Genomic DNA, 16,684 nt, shown 5'->3' with positions numbered 1-16,684 from the left:
AAATTAGGTTCCCAGGTCAGAAGTCTTAAGAAACTCACTAAATTTAATGTCTTCTAGTTTTTAAAGATCTTCAAAAGTCAAAAAATTTACTAATGCCAATATATTACAAAATTGACTACCATACTGCTTTTTTTTTTTATACCAAATATCTTTCAGAAATTTTTTTTAAGGATGGTCATATTTTATCAATACTGTACAGTTATTTGAATCAAGAATATTACAATTCTTAAAATATTTTTGTACAATATTTCTTTAGGAATGTGGAACTGCTGATATATTTTACGTTTAGTGACTTATGAGTAATTATCAAAAGAAGGTGCCAAGTTTAGAAGATATTTAGCACCCTTCATGATATAGAATATTACAAAATTCCTAGATACCATGCAGGATACCAATATGAGAGAATAAAGACAAGACGAGCAATGTCAAGGGTATCAGATTCACAAAGCATTTTATCGGGGGACAGAATATGCAAAGAAGCATTGGGAAAGCAAGATTTTGAAATATCCTAAAAAGCAGGACATTCTAGGAAGAGTTGGATAGCTGCTTATGAACAACAACTATAGTAGGTACTAATGAAAAGAAGGCACCAAGCCGGGAAGACTATGTAGCACCATCATTATCACTGGGTATTCAAATATCACTTAGGATGCCAATACAAGAACACATAGACATAAGGTGAGCAATATGAAAAGCATGGTATTCATCAAGGAGACTATTGAGACAAATGACCCTGAGGGACACTAGAAAAGCAACACACATTATCATCCTGAAAATCAGGACATTCGACAAGGAAGTGCACGACTGTAAATGGAACACTGAAGTTCGGACAATAAAGAGCAGGGCAGTATTATATTACATGCCCATGAGTCAAGCAAGTGGCCAATATGTAACCTAGAGAGAGCCATTTCCCACCATCTATTTTGGTGGTACGAGGAAGGACAATGGGATAAGTTACCTTTAAGGGGCAGGGGTCCTCCAAAATATTCGTCCAAATATGAAATATCGTATAAAATGTTAATCAAATCTAACATTATTTGGCATCAGCGTTATTAGGATCAAATTTTCACATGTTAAGAAATGGATTTTAAATTAATTAAAAAAAAAAAAAGTGCGCAACCGGTAATTATGATGACAATAACACCACCTAGTTAGTGTAACTCTTGGATAATGATAAAGAGATGCAAGCACCTGTCCTATGTACAAAGAACAATAGTAGTAGTAAGTAATAGTAAGGAGGGTCCACAAAGTGGGTATACAGCTGGTGCCTTCTAGGATTGCTGAGTGCCTCCTGGAGGGAAAAATTTCACACAAATTTTGAGACACCTTCAAAAATTTTGTTTCCGATCGATTCTCACCATTTTTACATGTGTGCAAAGTTCTTGGTTCTATGGTATCCTTAAAAGTGTTTATTCATAAACCCATAACTTAGGGAGTTACTGTACACATATTTTGTGTCTAAATTTTGTGCACATTTTGAAGGTCACGTTGAATTTTTTTACAGTAAACTATACTCTCAAACTAGATTCTATATTTATGAAAATGAACGTTATATGGCATTCTAAGCCCAAAATGAATAAAATAAAAATGGTGAAATATTAAATTTGTGAACTTGATTTAAAAGTGTGAAATTTTCAATGTTTTAAAAATAAATTTTTGTGTTTGTTTTCCTGTTCATGTTGTGATATTGATCCACTGGAAAAATTTGGAGCATTTACCATGTAGATTATGCACAAAAAATCTGAGCGTGTTTGAGAAAAGTTGAGAAATCAAGGATCTGGCCTCTTAAGAGTGCAAAGTAACCCCAGTTACCTGTAACCAATGACACTGCCAATGGTTAAAGATTGAAGAATGACTGGGTAGAAATCGGAATAAGGAATGCCTTATTGGAAGATAGGACAAGTGCAGATGGCCTCCTTAGTGTAAGTGACTGCTCTTTCATTCAAGGTAATACCAAGGAGGCTGGGAACCCAAGCAAAACTCAATTGTCTTAAAAATGCTAGATGAGAAACAGCCAATATTGGATTTCAACGACCAAAGGATGCAAGGGTTAAACGACTCAAGATCAATGAGGGCACTGTATGAGTCAACCACAATGACAAAGGAACAGTGACATCAGAAAAGTAGCTGATGAAGAGCATACAAAATTGTATAAAGTTCAACAATGAAGATGCAAGTCTTTGGGAGAGGCCCCACAGAAAAGGGGAAGTTGTGGCAACCCCCAAAAGCCCAGGGAGTGAGCAGTTATCATGACAAGGCAAAATTTTGAGGGGAATGCATATACAATGCCTGAATAGAAGCAGGAGGAGGGGGCCGAGGTAACGCTTCATCGACCCCAGGGAGTTGTTGGTGAGCCCCCACAGGTGAAACTCTTGAGGGGGTTCTGCTATAGTAAGGTCTTCATATGAGATGATCATGTGATCTTACAATTTAAAACTGTTCATAATATTTATCTGAAGAGATCTTCAAACACTTATTATTAATATGAGACTCTTATTTTGGTCAAGTCATCTGTATCTGACCTCTATGATAATGTATACCAACTTTCTCAGCTATGCTCCAATACAGACGATTTCTTTGTGTATGCCTCTTAAACATATTCCTTAGTCCAGTATAGCTGTCTAGCTTTATATTTTCCAAAGAACCTTCAGGCTGTGTTGTGAAATATAGAATGACAAAAATGTAATAAAATAACTGAACTAATTTAATCTAATCTATATAATTTAAAGTCTAATATGAGAATCAGTAACTTATGCTGAACACAGCAAATACCTTTACAGTACTACACTCTACTGTTAAATTATTACTTTCTTTAAGCAAAACCTATACTGACAACTCCACTTCCACACACATTTTGTGTTTTTATACAGGGTCTATTGTTCATCTGAAAATGCATGCTTATTTTTTTTTTTTTTATCTTTTCCACAGCAATCTTCAATTTATTACATTACCTGGTACAGTAATTTACCTATTTCAATTTAATATATTTGAACCATTAAACTTTCCAATGTTTTTATTCTGTATAATATTCTTCCACTTCACTATGTACCTGAAAATTTTTATTTCTTCCACCGATATTGCACAGTTTAAGAATCGTTGTAGCTCTCACTTTTTTACCTTTATCAGCCTCACAATTTAATATTTATGCATAAAAATTGGAGCATGGTATTCGTAATGCAGGGTTCATTTATATTTCATTAAAACACAAAGAATAATGCAGAATTATTTAACTAAATACAGTACTGTACTATACTTGCTTTCTAATTGCCAGTACGACACCAAATTTTTGCTAATTTTCAGTACTATCACCGAGGCAATTAAAAAAAAAAAAAAAGAGTACAGTATTTCAATTAAAAATCTGTCAGTTGTAGAAGACTATACACTGCCTCCTGAGTTTGTTCTACAGTGGGAACTTTGAAAGGGCTCTTTATAGGGCTCCAGGAGGCTGTAGCTGTTCCCTCAATAACTGGGTGCTGTGGCTGCTCTTGAATATCCACCAAGTGATCTGCAGGTTGACTGGACTGAAGTAGCTCTTGTTGTTGTTGATGTAGTTGCACTTGCTCAGCATGGTCTGTGCGGATGTGCTCCAGCACTTGAATCTTCTTACCATAAATCTGGCCACACTCTTCACACTGAAAAACAGGCCTGTTGCCCAAGTGAATTTTCATATGATTGGCCAGCCTTCTTAGAGCATTAAATTTGCGACCACATTGGGTACACTCACAGTCTGCCTTTGTCACTTTCTTTTCACCATGAGAGAACTTTACATGATTTTCCAAGGTTTCACGAGTTTTGAATCTTCGTCTGCATTTATAACACTCATATTTTTCATTGGCCCGTAGGTATCGTAAGTATGGTCCCTTATTCTTTTTCTTCTTTGGTGGTTCATTAGAACTTGTTTCAATTTGAACTGACTCCAGTTCCTTTTTTCCTTGGTTATGTTTTGTATCTAAATGGAATTTTAATTTAAATGCTGAAAAGAAAACTTTGTAACACTGTGAACATATTGCTACATTAGCTGCTTCTCTTTCTTCTTCACTATGTTCTAAAATATGACTACGAAATTCATTTGCTGTAACACTAGAAGAACCACAGGCTTTACAATTAAACATATCTATATCTTCATGATTCTGGTTAACACGGTGTAAAAGTAAGTGATCCAAAGTGTAAAAGTGAATATTGCAAGTCTTGCAAGCATATTTCAAGTCTCTGACAGATTTTATTTTGTGTGTTAATCTCACGTGTTTTTTGTATGCATCCATATTCGTTAGTTTATGGTCACAAAATGGACACTCAAATGGATGGTGATCACGATGTTTATTCATATGATCAAAAAGCTGATCTTTAGTGGTAAAGTCTAACTGACATATAGTGCACATGGGGGAACGCTGAGTATGCATTTGTTTTCTGTGAGTTTCAAGTGCTTCCTTGCTGGATAGTTGAACTTGGCAATCACCACACTTTTCCTTTAATGTACCCATATGTCCCTGCATATGAGAAAAGAGAGCCAACATGGTAGGGGCACGAAACTGACACACATTACACCTCTTTACTAATGATCTTGCTAAAATACCAGGATTTGGTGGCCGTAAATCAATCATTTGCAAAAACTCCTCCTCTGTGCAACCAACACTGGGTCTTGTATCCTCCTCTTCATCCCCTTCTTCACTGGTTCTCTTTTTTACCTTTTTCCGTTTGCCCCTTACTGTAAGTTCCTCATTCAAATCAATTTCATCTTGATTACTGGAGAATCTGGATGGAACTTTAGCAGAGAGAACTTCCATAACACTCTGGGTAAAAATCTGCCGAATAGCACTGCTGCTCAGTTGTGCTCCCTTTTTCTTGATTGACTGTCCAAAGAGTTGTTTGTTATATTTATCTTCACCAATCTGGAATAAAGAAAACAAACTTGAAACATTTGCCAATAAAGACTAAATTATTTGCCAATAAAACATTTACCAATAAATACTAAATATAAACAGAATAGTAAAATTAAACAATGTCTAAACCATGTTTTTTGTTCTCCTGTAAGCAAGAAAAATATACAGAAGTGTCCCAAGCTCGTCAACGTTGATATTTTAGATTCAGCTACTTAGATTCATATGAGTACTAGTACAGGAGCGGGGCTGTAACTCATCGACTTTAGACAGTGCATATACTGTACGCTATTGTTAGTAAGCTCACAGTGCAAGTTTCCTTTTGGCTTACCTCACGACCACTCTAACTACAGTACAGTACTGTAAATATCAGTACTACACTTGTAACACGATGACAAATGAGACACAAATGAACTAATTACAAACATTTTTAAACACAAATGTAAATTGCTTAGCTTAACCCTTAAACTGCGCAAAATGTCATATGATGTGTGACATCAAGCTCAGTTCTTTAAATTTTCTGAATCTCTTTCAAATGTTTTGTGCATAATCTACTAGGAAAATGCTCCAACTTTGTCCAAATGATACCAGTGTAACTTGAAAACAACAAAATAAAAAATTCTAAAATTGAAAATTGAAAACTTCCGATTATGAAATCAGCTGCAAAAATATAAAATATCACTAACTGTTCATTTGGTGTTATTATGCTCTCAGAATAGCATATGATTTTTATTTTCATATATTTAGAATATGGGTTTTCAGTATAGTTTACTGTAAAAAAAAACCAGCGTTGAATGCAATAAAATGCCATTTTCTGGGTGAACCCCGGAGGCTCCCTGGAGCTTATCGGGCTAATGTATGTTTGTCGACCAAATTGTATTTTTGCTGTTTTTCTGCCATGTTCCCCCTTTTTTATTTTTATATTGTCTCAACACATTTTATACTTTAATCTCAATTAGTATTAAGTTTTAGTCTTTAGTGTTTTTCCTGCCCGAAACGCTCTGCATAATAGTGGCTTTAAGCATTGTATGTACTAGTTCACAGTACAAATACTACTGCAAGAACATTTGGTTTGAGTCAGCAAATTTTCATGTTACGGTATGAGTACATGCATGCATAATAGAGTAGATAAGTAACTCACCTTTTCATCTGAAGCCTCACTCTTCAAAGCAGCACCATTTTTGGGGAAGGCTTTGATGAGTTGGTTCATCTTCTTACCTAGCATTGCACAGGCACTACACAGAGCATGCACACCCAGCACACTTTTGGAACCTCGAGTAAAAGTGGTAGAGCGTGGATTACCTTTGACAGTTACAATCCCTCGGCACACTTTGGAAAAGAGACTTTCAAATGGGGTTGAAACAAACTGGCCTTTCTGTTTAAAGTAGAGCCTGACTTGCTCATTAGTTTCAATATCTGGTTGGTAGGGAGACGGCTTCAAGCCAAGACACAGCTTTCGGTCACGAGACAGACAGTGGAACAAGTGGTTGATATCATTGGCTGTGGCAAGCTCCCCTGTTCGTATTAATCGGCTAAACCCTCTTAAGAAATAAGTGACAGAAGGGTCATTCCTGTACACAGCTTTAAATGATATATCTATCATTACTTCACCATCTACATGATAAAAATCAGACATTCTCTTAACCTCTAACCAACTTTCATTATTAAACTGTGTTATCATACCTTGAACTCTATTATATTCTGAGGCATATTCTGTGAGATATTTCCAAATTTCAAGTGAAGTCAGTCTAGCATTCATATCTGTAGGAGCCGAGTGAAGCTGAAGTGGTAATATATCTTCTCCATTATCATAATTGTCAAAATCATCTATATCAGTCTCTGAAGCATTACAACTAGGGCTCATCTGAACAATTAACCCACTTTCATAACCTAAGTTACTGATGTGACCATCTTCAGATTCACTCTTATGTAAATCATATGAATGATCAGAATCAGGTTCTTGCTTTATTCTGGGTTTTAAGCCTCGTGGCAGGGCAGTGTACTCCACTTGGAACCTGGGTTGCTGTCTTCCCTTACCTCTCGCTACTCCTCTTCCCCGTCCTCGTGGTCTCCCTCTTTTTATTACTGGTGGTTTGACTTCCAAAGGAGTTTCATCTTTTATGCACAAGGGTAACAAAGGTTCAATATTTTCTGTGGGGAATAAGCGCACAATAGTTACAGGAATCCTATCCTCCCCTTGAATTTCAAAGGTCCTTTCTCTCTGAGCTCCAAGAGGCTTTGTTACACGAGAAAGCTTTCTATATTGTTCTATTGCCTTTTTGCTAATGCTAATATTTTCACCATCGCTAAAACTGATTGACACCACCTCGCCCCCATTAATACCTTGACTTTCTCCTGTGACACTTATTCCACCATCTTCTTTTGGGGGATCACATGGTGGAATAAGGCCTGGAATTTTAGCTATTGCTTGCAATAACTCTTCTCCTTTCAGCTCTTGCCCCGAGGCATCTCTTGATACAAATTTGACTTGCATTAACTTCGTTCTCATTATCTCTCTGTCCTTCCCTTCAAGCTCCACTGTAACTCTTTCAACCACTGCTTTCAGAGGGCCATAATATTCAGTTTTTCTTCTGTATTCATCAATGACGGATTTCTGCAAATTCACAACATTATTGCCATCTTCCAACAGTATTATCTCATTCAGGTCCTGATGAATTTTAGTCTGCTTCTCCTCTACATTAAGAACAATTTGCTCCTGAGATGATGCAGGCTTATACACAGCAACTCTTGTGTCTTCTGTTAATATAAAAATATAATGTAACACCAAAAAGGTTAAATCATTCAAGTGCTGTAAAGTAAACAATGCCTGTACTGTATTTGTTAATCTACATTATACATTTCCCAACATGCACTTCATGAAGATGTACACAGCTAAACTTTCAAAACACCTACTCTTCATGCTTTTAAATGTTCAATCAGAACCAAATATAATACAGTTCTTAAAATTGTTGTTGAAATATTCTATATATTCATTCAATATACAGTACAAATAAAATTTAAATGAAAAGATATTGTTTCAAAGATAGAATATATGAAATAATGTATACATAACCACTCACTAATAAATTAATTATTATTGATAATGTGTTGCTGTTTGCTCACCGACATTTTGGACGTGAGAAGAACCTGTATGCTTTATTGTGACCTCTAATGTTGGCAGTTTGACCAGATCGGGGACACCACTTGCTAACATACCTTCTTTCTCATCCATGACATTCACCTCACCGTGCTCACCTGTAGGATTCAATACTGGTTGTCTAGCCATGTACTCTTCATCTTAAATTTACATGACAAAAGGTCTCTAGTGAATTATTTCTAATACACAACAAATCAATGATGAATATTTGTTAGAAACAATACTACACAGTACTGTATACTTAAACATATTACCGAGTGGCAGATGATGTCAGGAAAAATGTCAACATTTTGTGCCTGTGACAACTCGTATGGTGCACTTTACAACTTTTTCACGAAGCAGCTCTACTGATGATGATGATGATAATAATAATAATAATAATAATAAATAATAATAATATTATTATTATGCTTAATTACAGTGTTGAATATAATGAAACAACTTTGGTAGGTTCCTTCAGTAGCTTCACAAGCTACTCACTAGGGTAGTTCCAATCTTACAGTACCTCACCTGGCTCTTATGAGTCATGAGGACCTACTGAGGACAAGAACTAGAATCTGGTCCCTTTAATAAGAGGCAAGGGGAGGTTTGAGATATAAAATCACTCCAAGCTGAAAGAAGATGCTAACAAAGTTTCAAGAAACCAAAATGAGCAACTACATGCAGAAAATAGTAACTAATGCAAACTATGGATATACTAATTGTCCAGAAACATACATTAGTTAGTGTAGCTAACTAGTGATTGGAATTGGCTAACAAGTGTATGTTCATAGCTGTCAGAATTGCCAATGTCTTTTTCCAGGAACCTGCTTGTTTTTGGGGTGTTTACCTTTCTCTCAGTTTTTCCTGTTGGTTTAGGTTGATCTGGTATCTTCAGACTCACTTACCTCTAATGAGTGGACCATATTCTACTTCTGGTCTCCGGTAGATGCTGGCGACATCAATTAGTATTATTCATATTTTCCCAAGAAGGTAAATGTCTCCTCTCCCCGTGAAAGTTACAATTTACAAGATGATAATGATGATAATGATTTAAAAACCAACAGAAGAGAAAATGTTACATTTTACACCATACATAATAAATTATTTTAGTATTAATTTCTTACGACAAAACTTACCATAGAAAAGGTATAAACTGCTTTAAAACTTTCAGAAATACAAAACAGGACATAAATCTTGTGAAAACAATAAATTTATCTTAAAATAAAAATGTCCTATAAAATTAAACAATTAAAGTATTATCAACTTAATACATTTTATAGTATTTGCATCTGTTGAAAGATTACAATTAAATGAATATGAATGGGTTACTTTATCCAGCGCCCCACCACAAAAAATGTTCAGTTCTGTTATGACATCAAGAATAAGGTTATTTTGATCAGTGACTAAAACTTACCGGTACTAGCTGTTAACATATCATCAGCATTGGAAACAAAACTATGGTCTCCAGCAGCCTGTGTCTTCTGGCAATTAACTCCCAAGTTATCCTTCTCATATTTTATATCTAAAAAAGTACAGACGATTCATGATTAGATCGATGTTTTTGAATTTACTAAATGTGACAGAATTAGATTTTATAATAATGACATATTATAGTATTAGATATGTAACAAGATTAGTTATTGTGCTTGGCTTAAAAAAACAGCGGTGAATGTAATGAAACACCATTTTCTGGGCGAGACCCGGAGGCTCCCCGAAGCTATACTGAGCTGAGCTATACTGATGGGTATCTATTGGACCGTGGTAACAGTCGATCAATGGAGTTCTAGGCCTACTGGGGACCAGCGCTGGAACCTGGCCCCCTCAGAGAGGCACGAGGAGCAATGGCCTATAGACATCCCCGTGTAATTTGAGGAAGTCTGCCATTTGCAGGATTGTAATATATCTGCCATCTACCAGGTCAGGCACCCAGAAAGGTAGGAATTCTAAAACAAACTACAGCTGGTTAAAAATTGCAAACCGAAAGCTGAACTAGCGAGCAGAACTCCTAAATCAAAAACAAGCAAACAAGCATGACGTCACCACAGCTGCCACGATGCTGTCTGCAAAACTCCCCCCTCCCCGAGAGGGGGGAAAGGGGAGCCCCAGACCTCTTTGCACCAGCTACCCAATCTCTGTTCAAAGGCTAAATATCAAAAACGTGAAAAACCGCTGACCAGAGGGAGGGAGGGATGCTTGGGAGCCTTTGGGTCTCGCCCAGAAAATGGTGTTTCATTACATTCAACGCTGGTTTTCTGTGGAGAGCCCCTTCTGCTTCCTGGAGCAACCTAACCAAAGATAAAGGAAAAGAGAGACTTAGCCGGGAGGCAGCTGTCACTCGTTCCTCAACTCGAAGTCGAGACAACTGGCTGCAACCTGCAACCCAAAGCTACACATGCCCGAGAAGAGTCAGGAACATTAACGAGGTACCGTGTGGCCAGGACCTTGCTCAACCTACAAAAACCCCATGCCTGAATGTCAGAACAGGACATATTACCAAAAACAGAAACCAAAGCCACGAACTAACTTATGTCCATGGCATGGGAATAGACCGCAGGCTGGCTGGATCGAATAACCCTGCGGACGACCTGGGAGACCCGCACCCTGTAACAGAGAAGAAAGGAAACCGGGTCCACCCAAAGCACGTCCCCTGCCATAGAGGCCATGGCGCGCAAATAACGGCAAAGAGCCTCAACCGGACACAAAACATGATGCATCCCGGGTCAAACCAACCAAGCATCAACAACCCAAGGACCCATTCGGAAAGCAGCAGTCTCATTCTTTGCCAGAAAAGAAGGAAACGGCTAAAAAATGAATAAAACGACCACCAGGACCGAAAGAGCAGAAACTCCTGCGCCAGAGGAGAGCATGAAGCTCCCGACCTGACCCCCCAAGAGGTCAATGCCAACAAGAAAAAGAGACTTAGAAAAACAGTTCTGAACCAAAGGGGCCACCATGAACTGTGGAGAATAGAGAAAGGAGAGCACCCGGTCTAACAACCAAGACGGTTCAGGCGGAGCATGAGCAGGCCGGAGGTGAAACATCTGAGAAAGCTTGTGGAACGGAGCAGAAGTGACATCCACCCCAAACGCAAGCTGAAGCAGCTCTTCCAGTGCTGCACGATACAACGCAACAGTATATGTATTCGGCATAAGATGACAGTCCTGAAACAACCAAGAGAGAAAGGACAAAAGCAACCCGATCAGAAATCGAAGACAATCTACGAAGAGACAAAAAGTGCTGAAAGGACTGCCAGGAAACTTCATACTGCAGCCAAGATGAGACTCACAGGTGGGACACCATTAATGAAGCCACCTGATCACCCTACAAGTGGTGATAAATCTTCATAAAAAAGACCAGACGCAAAGAGCGAAGAAGATCGAACCAGCCACGTATCAGACCAGACCGATCCGCTGAAGGAGGTGGAGCCGCAGGAAGACCCCTCGGGTTCGGACACCAAACAAGCAGCACCTGAAACCAAGGCTGGGCTTGGTTTCTGGGCAACACCAAGGGGCCAATAGGATTACTCTTCCCTGGTTAGTTTCCAAGCGAGCCAGAACCTAGAGCAACAACCGAACTGGGGGGGGGGGGGGGAAGAAGTACTGTACAGGTAACCCCACCTCGACCAGTTCAGCCGAAAGGCATCGACCCCGACAGCCTCGCAGTCGGGGAAGGGCACCACATGTACCAGAAGATGCCTCGACCAGGCCGATGCGAAGAGGTCAGCCTCCAGGCGCCCGAACATCCGGCAGAGCCAAAGGAACACGTCATTTTCAACTGTCCATTCCGTGGACAGGGGAATGAAATGAGACAGGTTGTCCACTAGGACATTGGACATTCCCTGGTGTCCAACAGTTGCACAGAACTGAAAAACCCGAATGGAAGCTGGCGACGCAGCAGCCGATGGAAGGCTCCTGTTATCTGAACCCAGTGATCGCGACATCGGTGGAAGGGATGTTCCTGAAGGAACTAGAACAGCCACCGAAGCCAGATCCGACCCCACGGGAAGCCAAAAACAGCCAAAGGTGGGACCGCAGCCGCAGCAACACTACGGGAGGGAGAGACAAGGTTAGTGGTCCGAGAGTCCCCACACAAGACCCAGCCAAGTCCAAACCTGAGAGGGAATGAAATGGGACTTCCTCCAGTTCATCTACAACCCAAAGCAGGCAAAACGGGAAAGAACCAAATCCCTAGCAAGCAAACACACAGACTGGCTGGGAGCCCAGACCAGCCAGTTGTCCAGGTAAGCCAGAACCCGAACCCCTAACAGATACAAACGGGTCACCACGACCTGGATAAGGCGTGTGAACACGCGAGGTGCCAGATTCAAGCCGAATTGAAAGCAACGAAAGCGGTAAGCCTTTTGCCCCACGACAAAACTGAGCCAGTCCTTGAACTCTGGATGAATCAAGTTTCAGAGCTGGAAAACAGGTGGGAAACCCACCTGAGTGACACCATCGTTTCAATCATGCCCAAGCGAACCCATTCCAGGATGACCGAACAGAGCACAGGGGAAGAAGCCTACCCTGCCAGCCCCGATCCCCCCCCGAAGGAGGAGGAGCCACCGAATGCCACCGTAGGCTGGAGAAAATGACCCGAATTGGCCATGAATCGTGGGACCAGGCAAGAGCAAACAGCACGAGCTTCCCCCCCATCACCCCATCAACTGGGCAAACTGTGAAAGGGCCGACGACCCTTATGAAAGCCCGAATGACGCTCAGAGAGATCACTGTGCTGACCAGATGCCAACGACTCTGCAGGAGGGTCCGGCCCCGAATCTGGCACAACTGGCTTACGACGACTGTAGAAACCCCGAGCCCTGGCACAACCCTTCCAGGCAGGACCACCCTGGCCCCCCTCCCCATAGAACAACTTCAACAAGGCAGCCGATGCCTGAGCCGCTGAGGCAAGCGAACTGGATGCAGGCCTGGAACCTAGCTCCTCCACATCCTCCTCGAGCCAGTCCGAAGACAGCTCCAGCAGGGTAAAAGAAGCACAAGACCGAAGCCAAGTGCCCATGGCTGCACAAATCCTCGGCCAACAGGGATGCCGAAAGGGAGGGAACCTGCATGTGAAGCTGCACCTGGCCGACATTATGAGGAAACACAGAGGCAAACCAAGTACGCATTAAAGTGCTCAAACTCGCCCCCAGGTAAACCGGGTCCGACAGAATGCATGCCACACCCCTCAATGAAAAGAAAGGGCAATCTGCCAGCCAGGAAGACTAGAGCACCTCGAAAAGCACTCAGTAAGGAAAAGAGGAGCCAAACTCAAAAGAAGAAGGAACTTCTATCGAGGCATAATCTGGGTCTTGCAGGAGGCAAGCCGCAAGGGTCTCCCGCACCTCCCTCGGCAAGATGCGGGAAGCTGAAAACCTCCGGAAAAAGAGGAACCGAGAAACCCAAGGGAACCTGGAACCGAACCCATATCAAACTCGTAAAGGGAGAGGGGGATAGAAAAATCCCTCCCCTGTAACAACAAGCCCCGTGCTGAGGGTACCAACACCTAAGTGGGGTCAAACGGGGCCCAAGGCCCCCCAAGTCAACTCCTCCCCAGCCGCGGGATCCTTCACATCAGGACCCAGAGCCAAGCCGTCCTCCAAACCCTCTGCCTCTGGAGAAAAGGCAGAGTCCACTGGAAAAGCAGGGTCGAAGGGGGGGCCCGTTGGCATGACCCAAAAGCCCTGGCAGGAGAAACAGGTTTGAATGCCTCCACCGCCGATCCGGAAGGGGCAGTCCCCAAAGCCGCCCAAGTCTCACCACCAAAAAACCCTGCATCGACTCAAAAACCCTCAGACGTTTGGGGGCCACGAGCAGGAGGGGATGGGGTGGGGGGAACAGGGTTCCCTACAATTTGATTATAGGTTACAGGGAATCTAATTCGATTATAGGTCTCTATAATTCAGTTATAAGGACCCGATTCCGGGTCCCTTTAACCAAAGCAGGGCAGCTGTGGTGCACCCGGAACCAACCAACCAATGTGCACCAACCTAGCACATTGTGGCAACAATGTGCCACAATGGTATGATAGTCTCTTGATCAGAAAATTTAGTAGCAAGCTCAGTTATGTGAAAACTAAAAAATAATTCTGGTTTCTGGGTTAATGCAATGTTAAACAATATTAAATTTATTGCACCAGATACCAATAGTATATTAACATGTTATAAAAGGTTAAAATTGCTAATGTTGGAAGGAATTAGGGGAAGGGTGTAGGACTAATGTAAAATGGGAAGGAGAAAAGGACTAATGTCAGAAGAGGAGAGGGAGGGAAGAGAAGGGAAGGAAGGACCGATGTAAGATGAGAAATGGGGGCAAAGGGGGGGGGGGGGAAGGCAGGGGTTAAGGAGGAAAGGGAGCAGCCACAAGGTGGGTGCCTAAATAGAGTAGACTATAAATACATAAGACTTATAAACAAGTAAATTGTGATTTACCATAAAGTGACTCACAACTGGGTTACCAAAATGATGGCCACCAATAAACTATGGAAAAGTAAAGTTGTAAAGAAAGCGCAACCATTTTGTTTTGTCGTTGACAGAAAACTTGTGTATAATAGTATACCTTAGGCTTGTATTAAGCTCCTCCCTAGGTCAAACTACTGATCCTTCCCAGGATGCAACCTCACAACAGTTACCCAATTCCAAGGTACTTATTTAATGCTAAATAAACAGAGGCATTATGTGAACAACCATTTCTGTCCTGCCCAGGAATCGAACCCAGCATCCCCGACTGTCAGTTGAGAATGAAGTCAACTGAACTATGCGACTCAAAAATGACCTACACAATATTAACTCAACAATGACTTACCAACTAGTGACTCACCATCTAGTGTGCGGACAGCAGATGCTGATAATCTTTCACTCTCAAATACTGAGAAAATAGACATAAAATACAGAAATTAGTAAAAATAATTCATCACAATTATAAAAGATTTTCTTAAACCAATTATTTTGATAATTAAGATGAGTTAATGCAATCTTCATGTTTTTGACATGTAATCACTAGAATAATGTAGTTTATTAAGGTTCAATAATACTAGTACTGTAATAATTTACTGAGGATTTCATCGTATGTACAGTAATGAGAACTAAATAGAGTAGTCCTAAATTTTAAGGGAAAATAACTAAAGAAAATAAAACAAATGTTTCTGGCCTATTAAGATATGCAAGTGTACAAAAAATAATTAAGAAAACTGAAAAACAGAAGAACATTACTCCACTCTGGATTGTGGTTTGCAATTAAATGCAGTTAGTATTATGTTTCACAGTGTTTATGTTTTAAATGTTAAAATGTACTAAAGATGCCAGTAGTATGCAACCCTTCATGATAAGTTATTGGTGCTCATGTTGAACTTAGTAGTGCAATACTACTTATTGACATAATTGAAATGTACAGATTGGCATATATTGTTATACCTGGAGCATACCTTGAGAGGATTCTGGAAGTAGTTCTACTCCCAAAGCCCAGCCTGAGGCCAGGCTCAACTTATGACAAACGTGGTCACTAATATAACCATATATATTAAAAGATATATATTTGGAGATTATTATAGAACTGATGTAAAAGCAAGTGAATGAGGACACATACATAGTCCCTCAGAACGTATAAGAATGTGACATTCGAAACAAAAAATCTTGACTATTATACACCAGAATACTGATTCATACTCGGTAGACTTATACCACAGGACTTATACCATAGGAATCCTTATACCTAGGATTCCCCCCCCTCAAGACCGATTTACTGACCCACCCAGGATACAACCCCACAACAAGCCGATTTTGGAAAACCAAAAAGAAACTCGAGAAGGTATGTATTTTATCAGTAGCATGAAAACATTACTGGCTTGTTTTCAAATAGCACAGCAAAGAAGTGACATCACAGTTTTTAGCCTCTATTAGTGTAAGCACATATTAAATTACATAGATTGAAGACCACTTTTTGTTCCTGTGTAACAAATGTTAACTTAACTGTGTCTGATCAAGGCTAAATATTGCTAGCCTAAGCTTTGGTTAATTAATTTGGGTCAGAAGCATGCATGAAATTATATAATTAGAGGATCTGTGGCCTTGCGAGAATAAACCAAATACACAGGAAAACTGAAAAATAACCAACTGTACTCGTAAATATATAAATAAATACTATACTGTACAGAGAGAGAGTTGACTTACCGCCTTCCTCGTCGAAATTAACAAAGTCTTCTGCCATTTCTTGCAATGAAACCACTATAATTTACAGGTATTAATTGAAATCAACAAAATATGGGCGTTGTGGTTGTTGGTTGAGGGGGCGAAAATATGGGCGTCATAGTAGGGCCAGAGAGCCCCGGGTCTGCTCAACATTTGTTTACAACTGCGGCTTCCGTCTACACCAAAACAATAGTTCGAACTCACCTTAGAACCAACTGTTCGAACTCATTTTCGAGTCTTTGATTCACTCGATCGAGATGATTACATTTATAAATTGTGTACTCGCCTAGATTTGTTTATCTATGTGTGCCAAAATTTATTTATCACTCATTCTAAAGTTATTTCTGATATCTTTGTGATTAATTTGTCTCAATGATTGGACCCGAGTTCGATTACTGACAGAACAAGACCTTTAGGCAACGTTTCCTTGCACTCATAATAATAATAATATCTCTCTCATCTCATTTTTATTTTGTAATGTATCTT

General features: G+C 40.1%; 1 protein-coding gene across 3 annotated transcripts; it reads right to left on the bottom strand.

The window, feature by feature from the left end:
* Positions 1 to 3,210: 3,210 nt before the first annotated feature.
* Positions 3,211 to 16,365, bottom strand: LOC123764082 (uncharacterized). 3 transcript variants are annotated; one of them, XM_045751602.2, is made up of 6 exons: positions 16,181 to 16,365; positions 14,832 to 14,879; positions 9,431 to 9,538; positions 8,001 to 8,132; positions 6,019 to 7,634; positions 3,211 to 4,889 (listed from the first exon to the last, which is right to left on the bottom strand). In XM_045751602.2, the coding sequence occupies exons 1-6, from the start codon at positions 16,215 to 16,217 to the stop codon at positions 3,351 to 3,353; spliced, it is 3,480 nt and encodes a 1,159-aa protein (XP_045607558.1). In that variant the 5' UTR covers positions 16,218 to 16,365; the 3' UTR covers positions 3,211 to 3,350. The 3 variants fall into 3 exon arrangements, with proteins under 3 accessions (XP_045607558.1, XP_045607557.1, XP_069186006.1); XM_045751601.2 differs by having other exon boundaries at positions 14,817 to 14,879; positions 16,181 to 16,363; XM_069329905.1 differs by lacking the exon at positions 9,431 to 9,538 and having other exon boundaries at positions 16,181 to 16,354.
* Positions 16,366 to 16,684: the final 319 nt, after the last annotated feature.

Source organism: Procambarus clarkii, chromosome 23 (genome assembly GCF_040958095.1).
Source record: "Procambarus clarkii isolate CNS0578487 chromosome 23, FALCON_Pclarkii_2.0, whole genome shotgun sequence".
Taxonomy (NCBI): domain Eukaryota; kingdom Metazoa; phylum Arthropoda; class Malacostraca; order Decapoda; family Cambaridae; genus Procambarus; species Procambarus clarkii.
The sequence above is the reverse complement of the archived record's forward strand: the minus strand, read 5'-3'. Positions and strand labels throughout refer to the sequence as shown.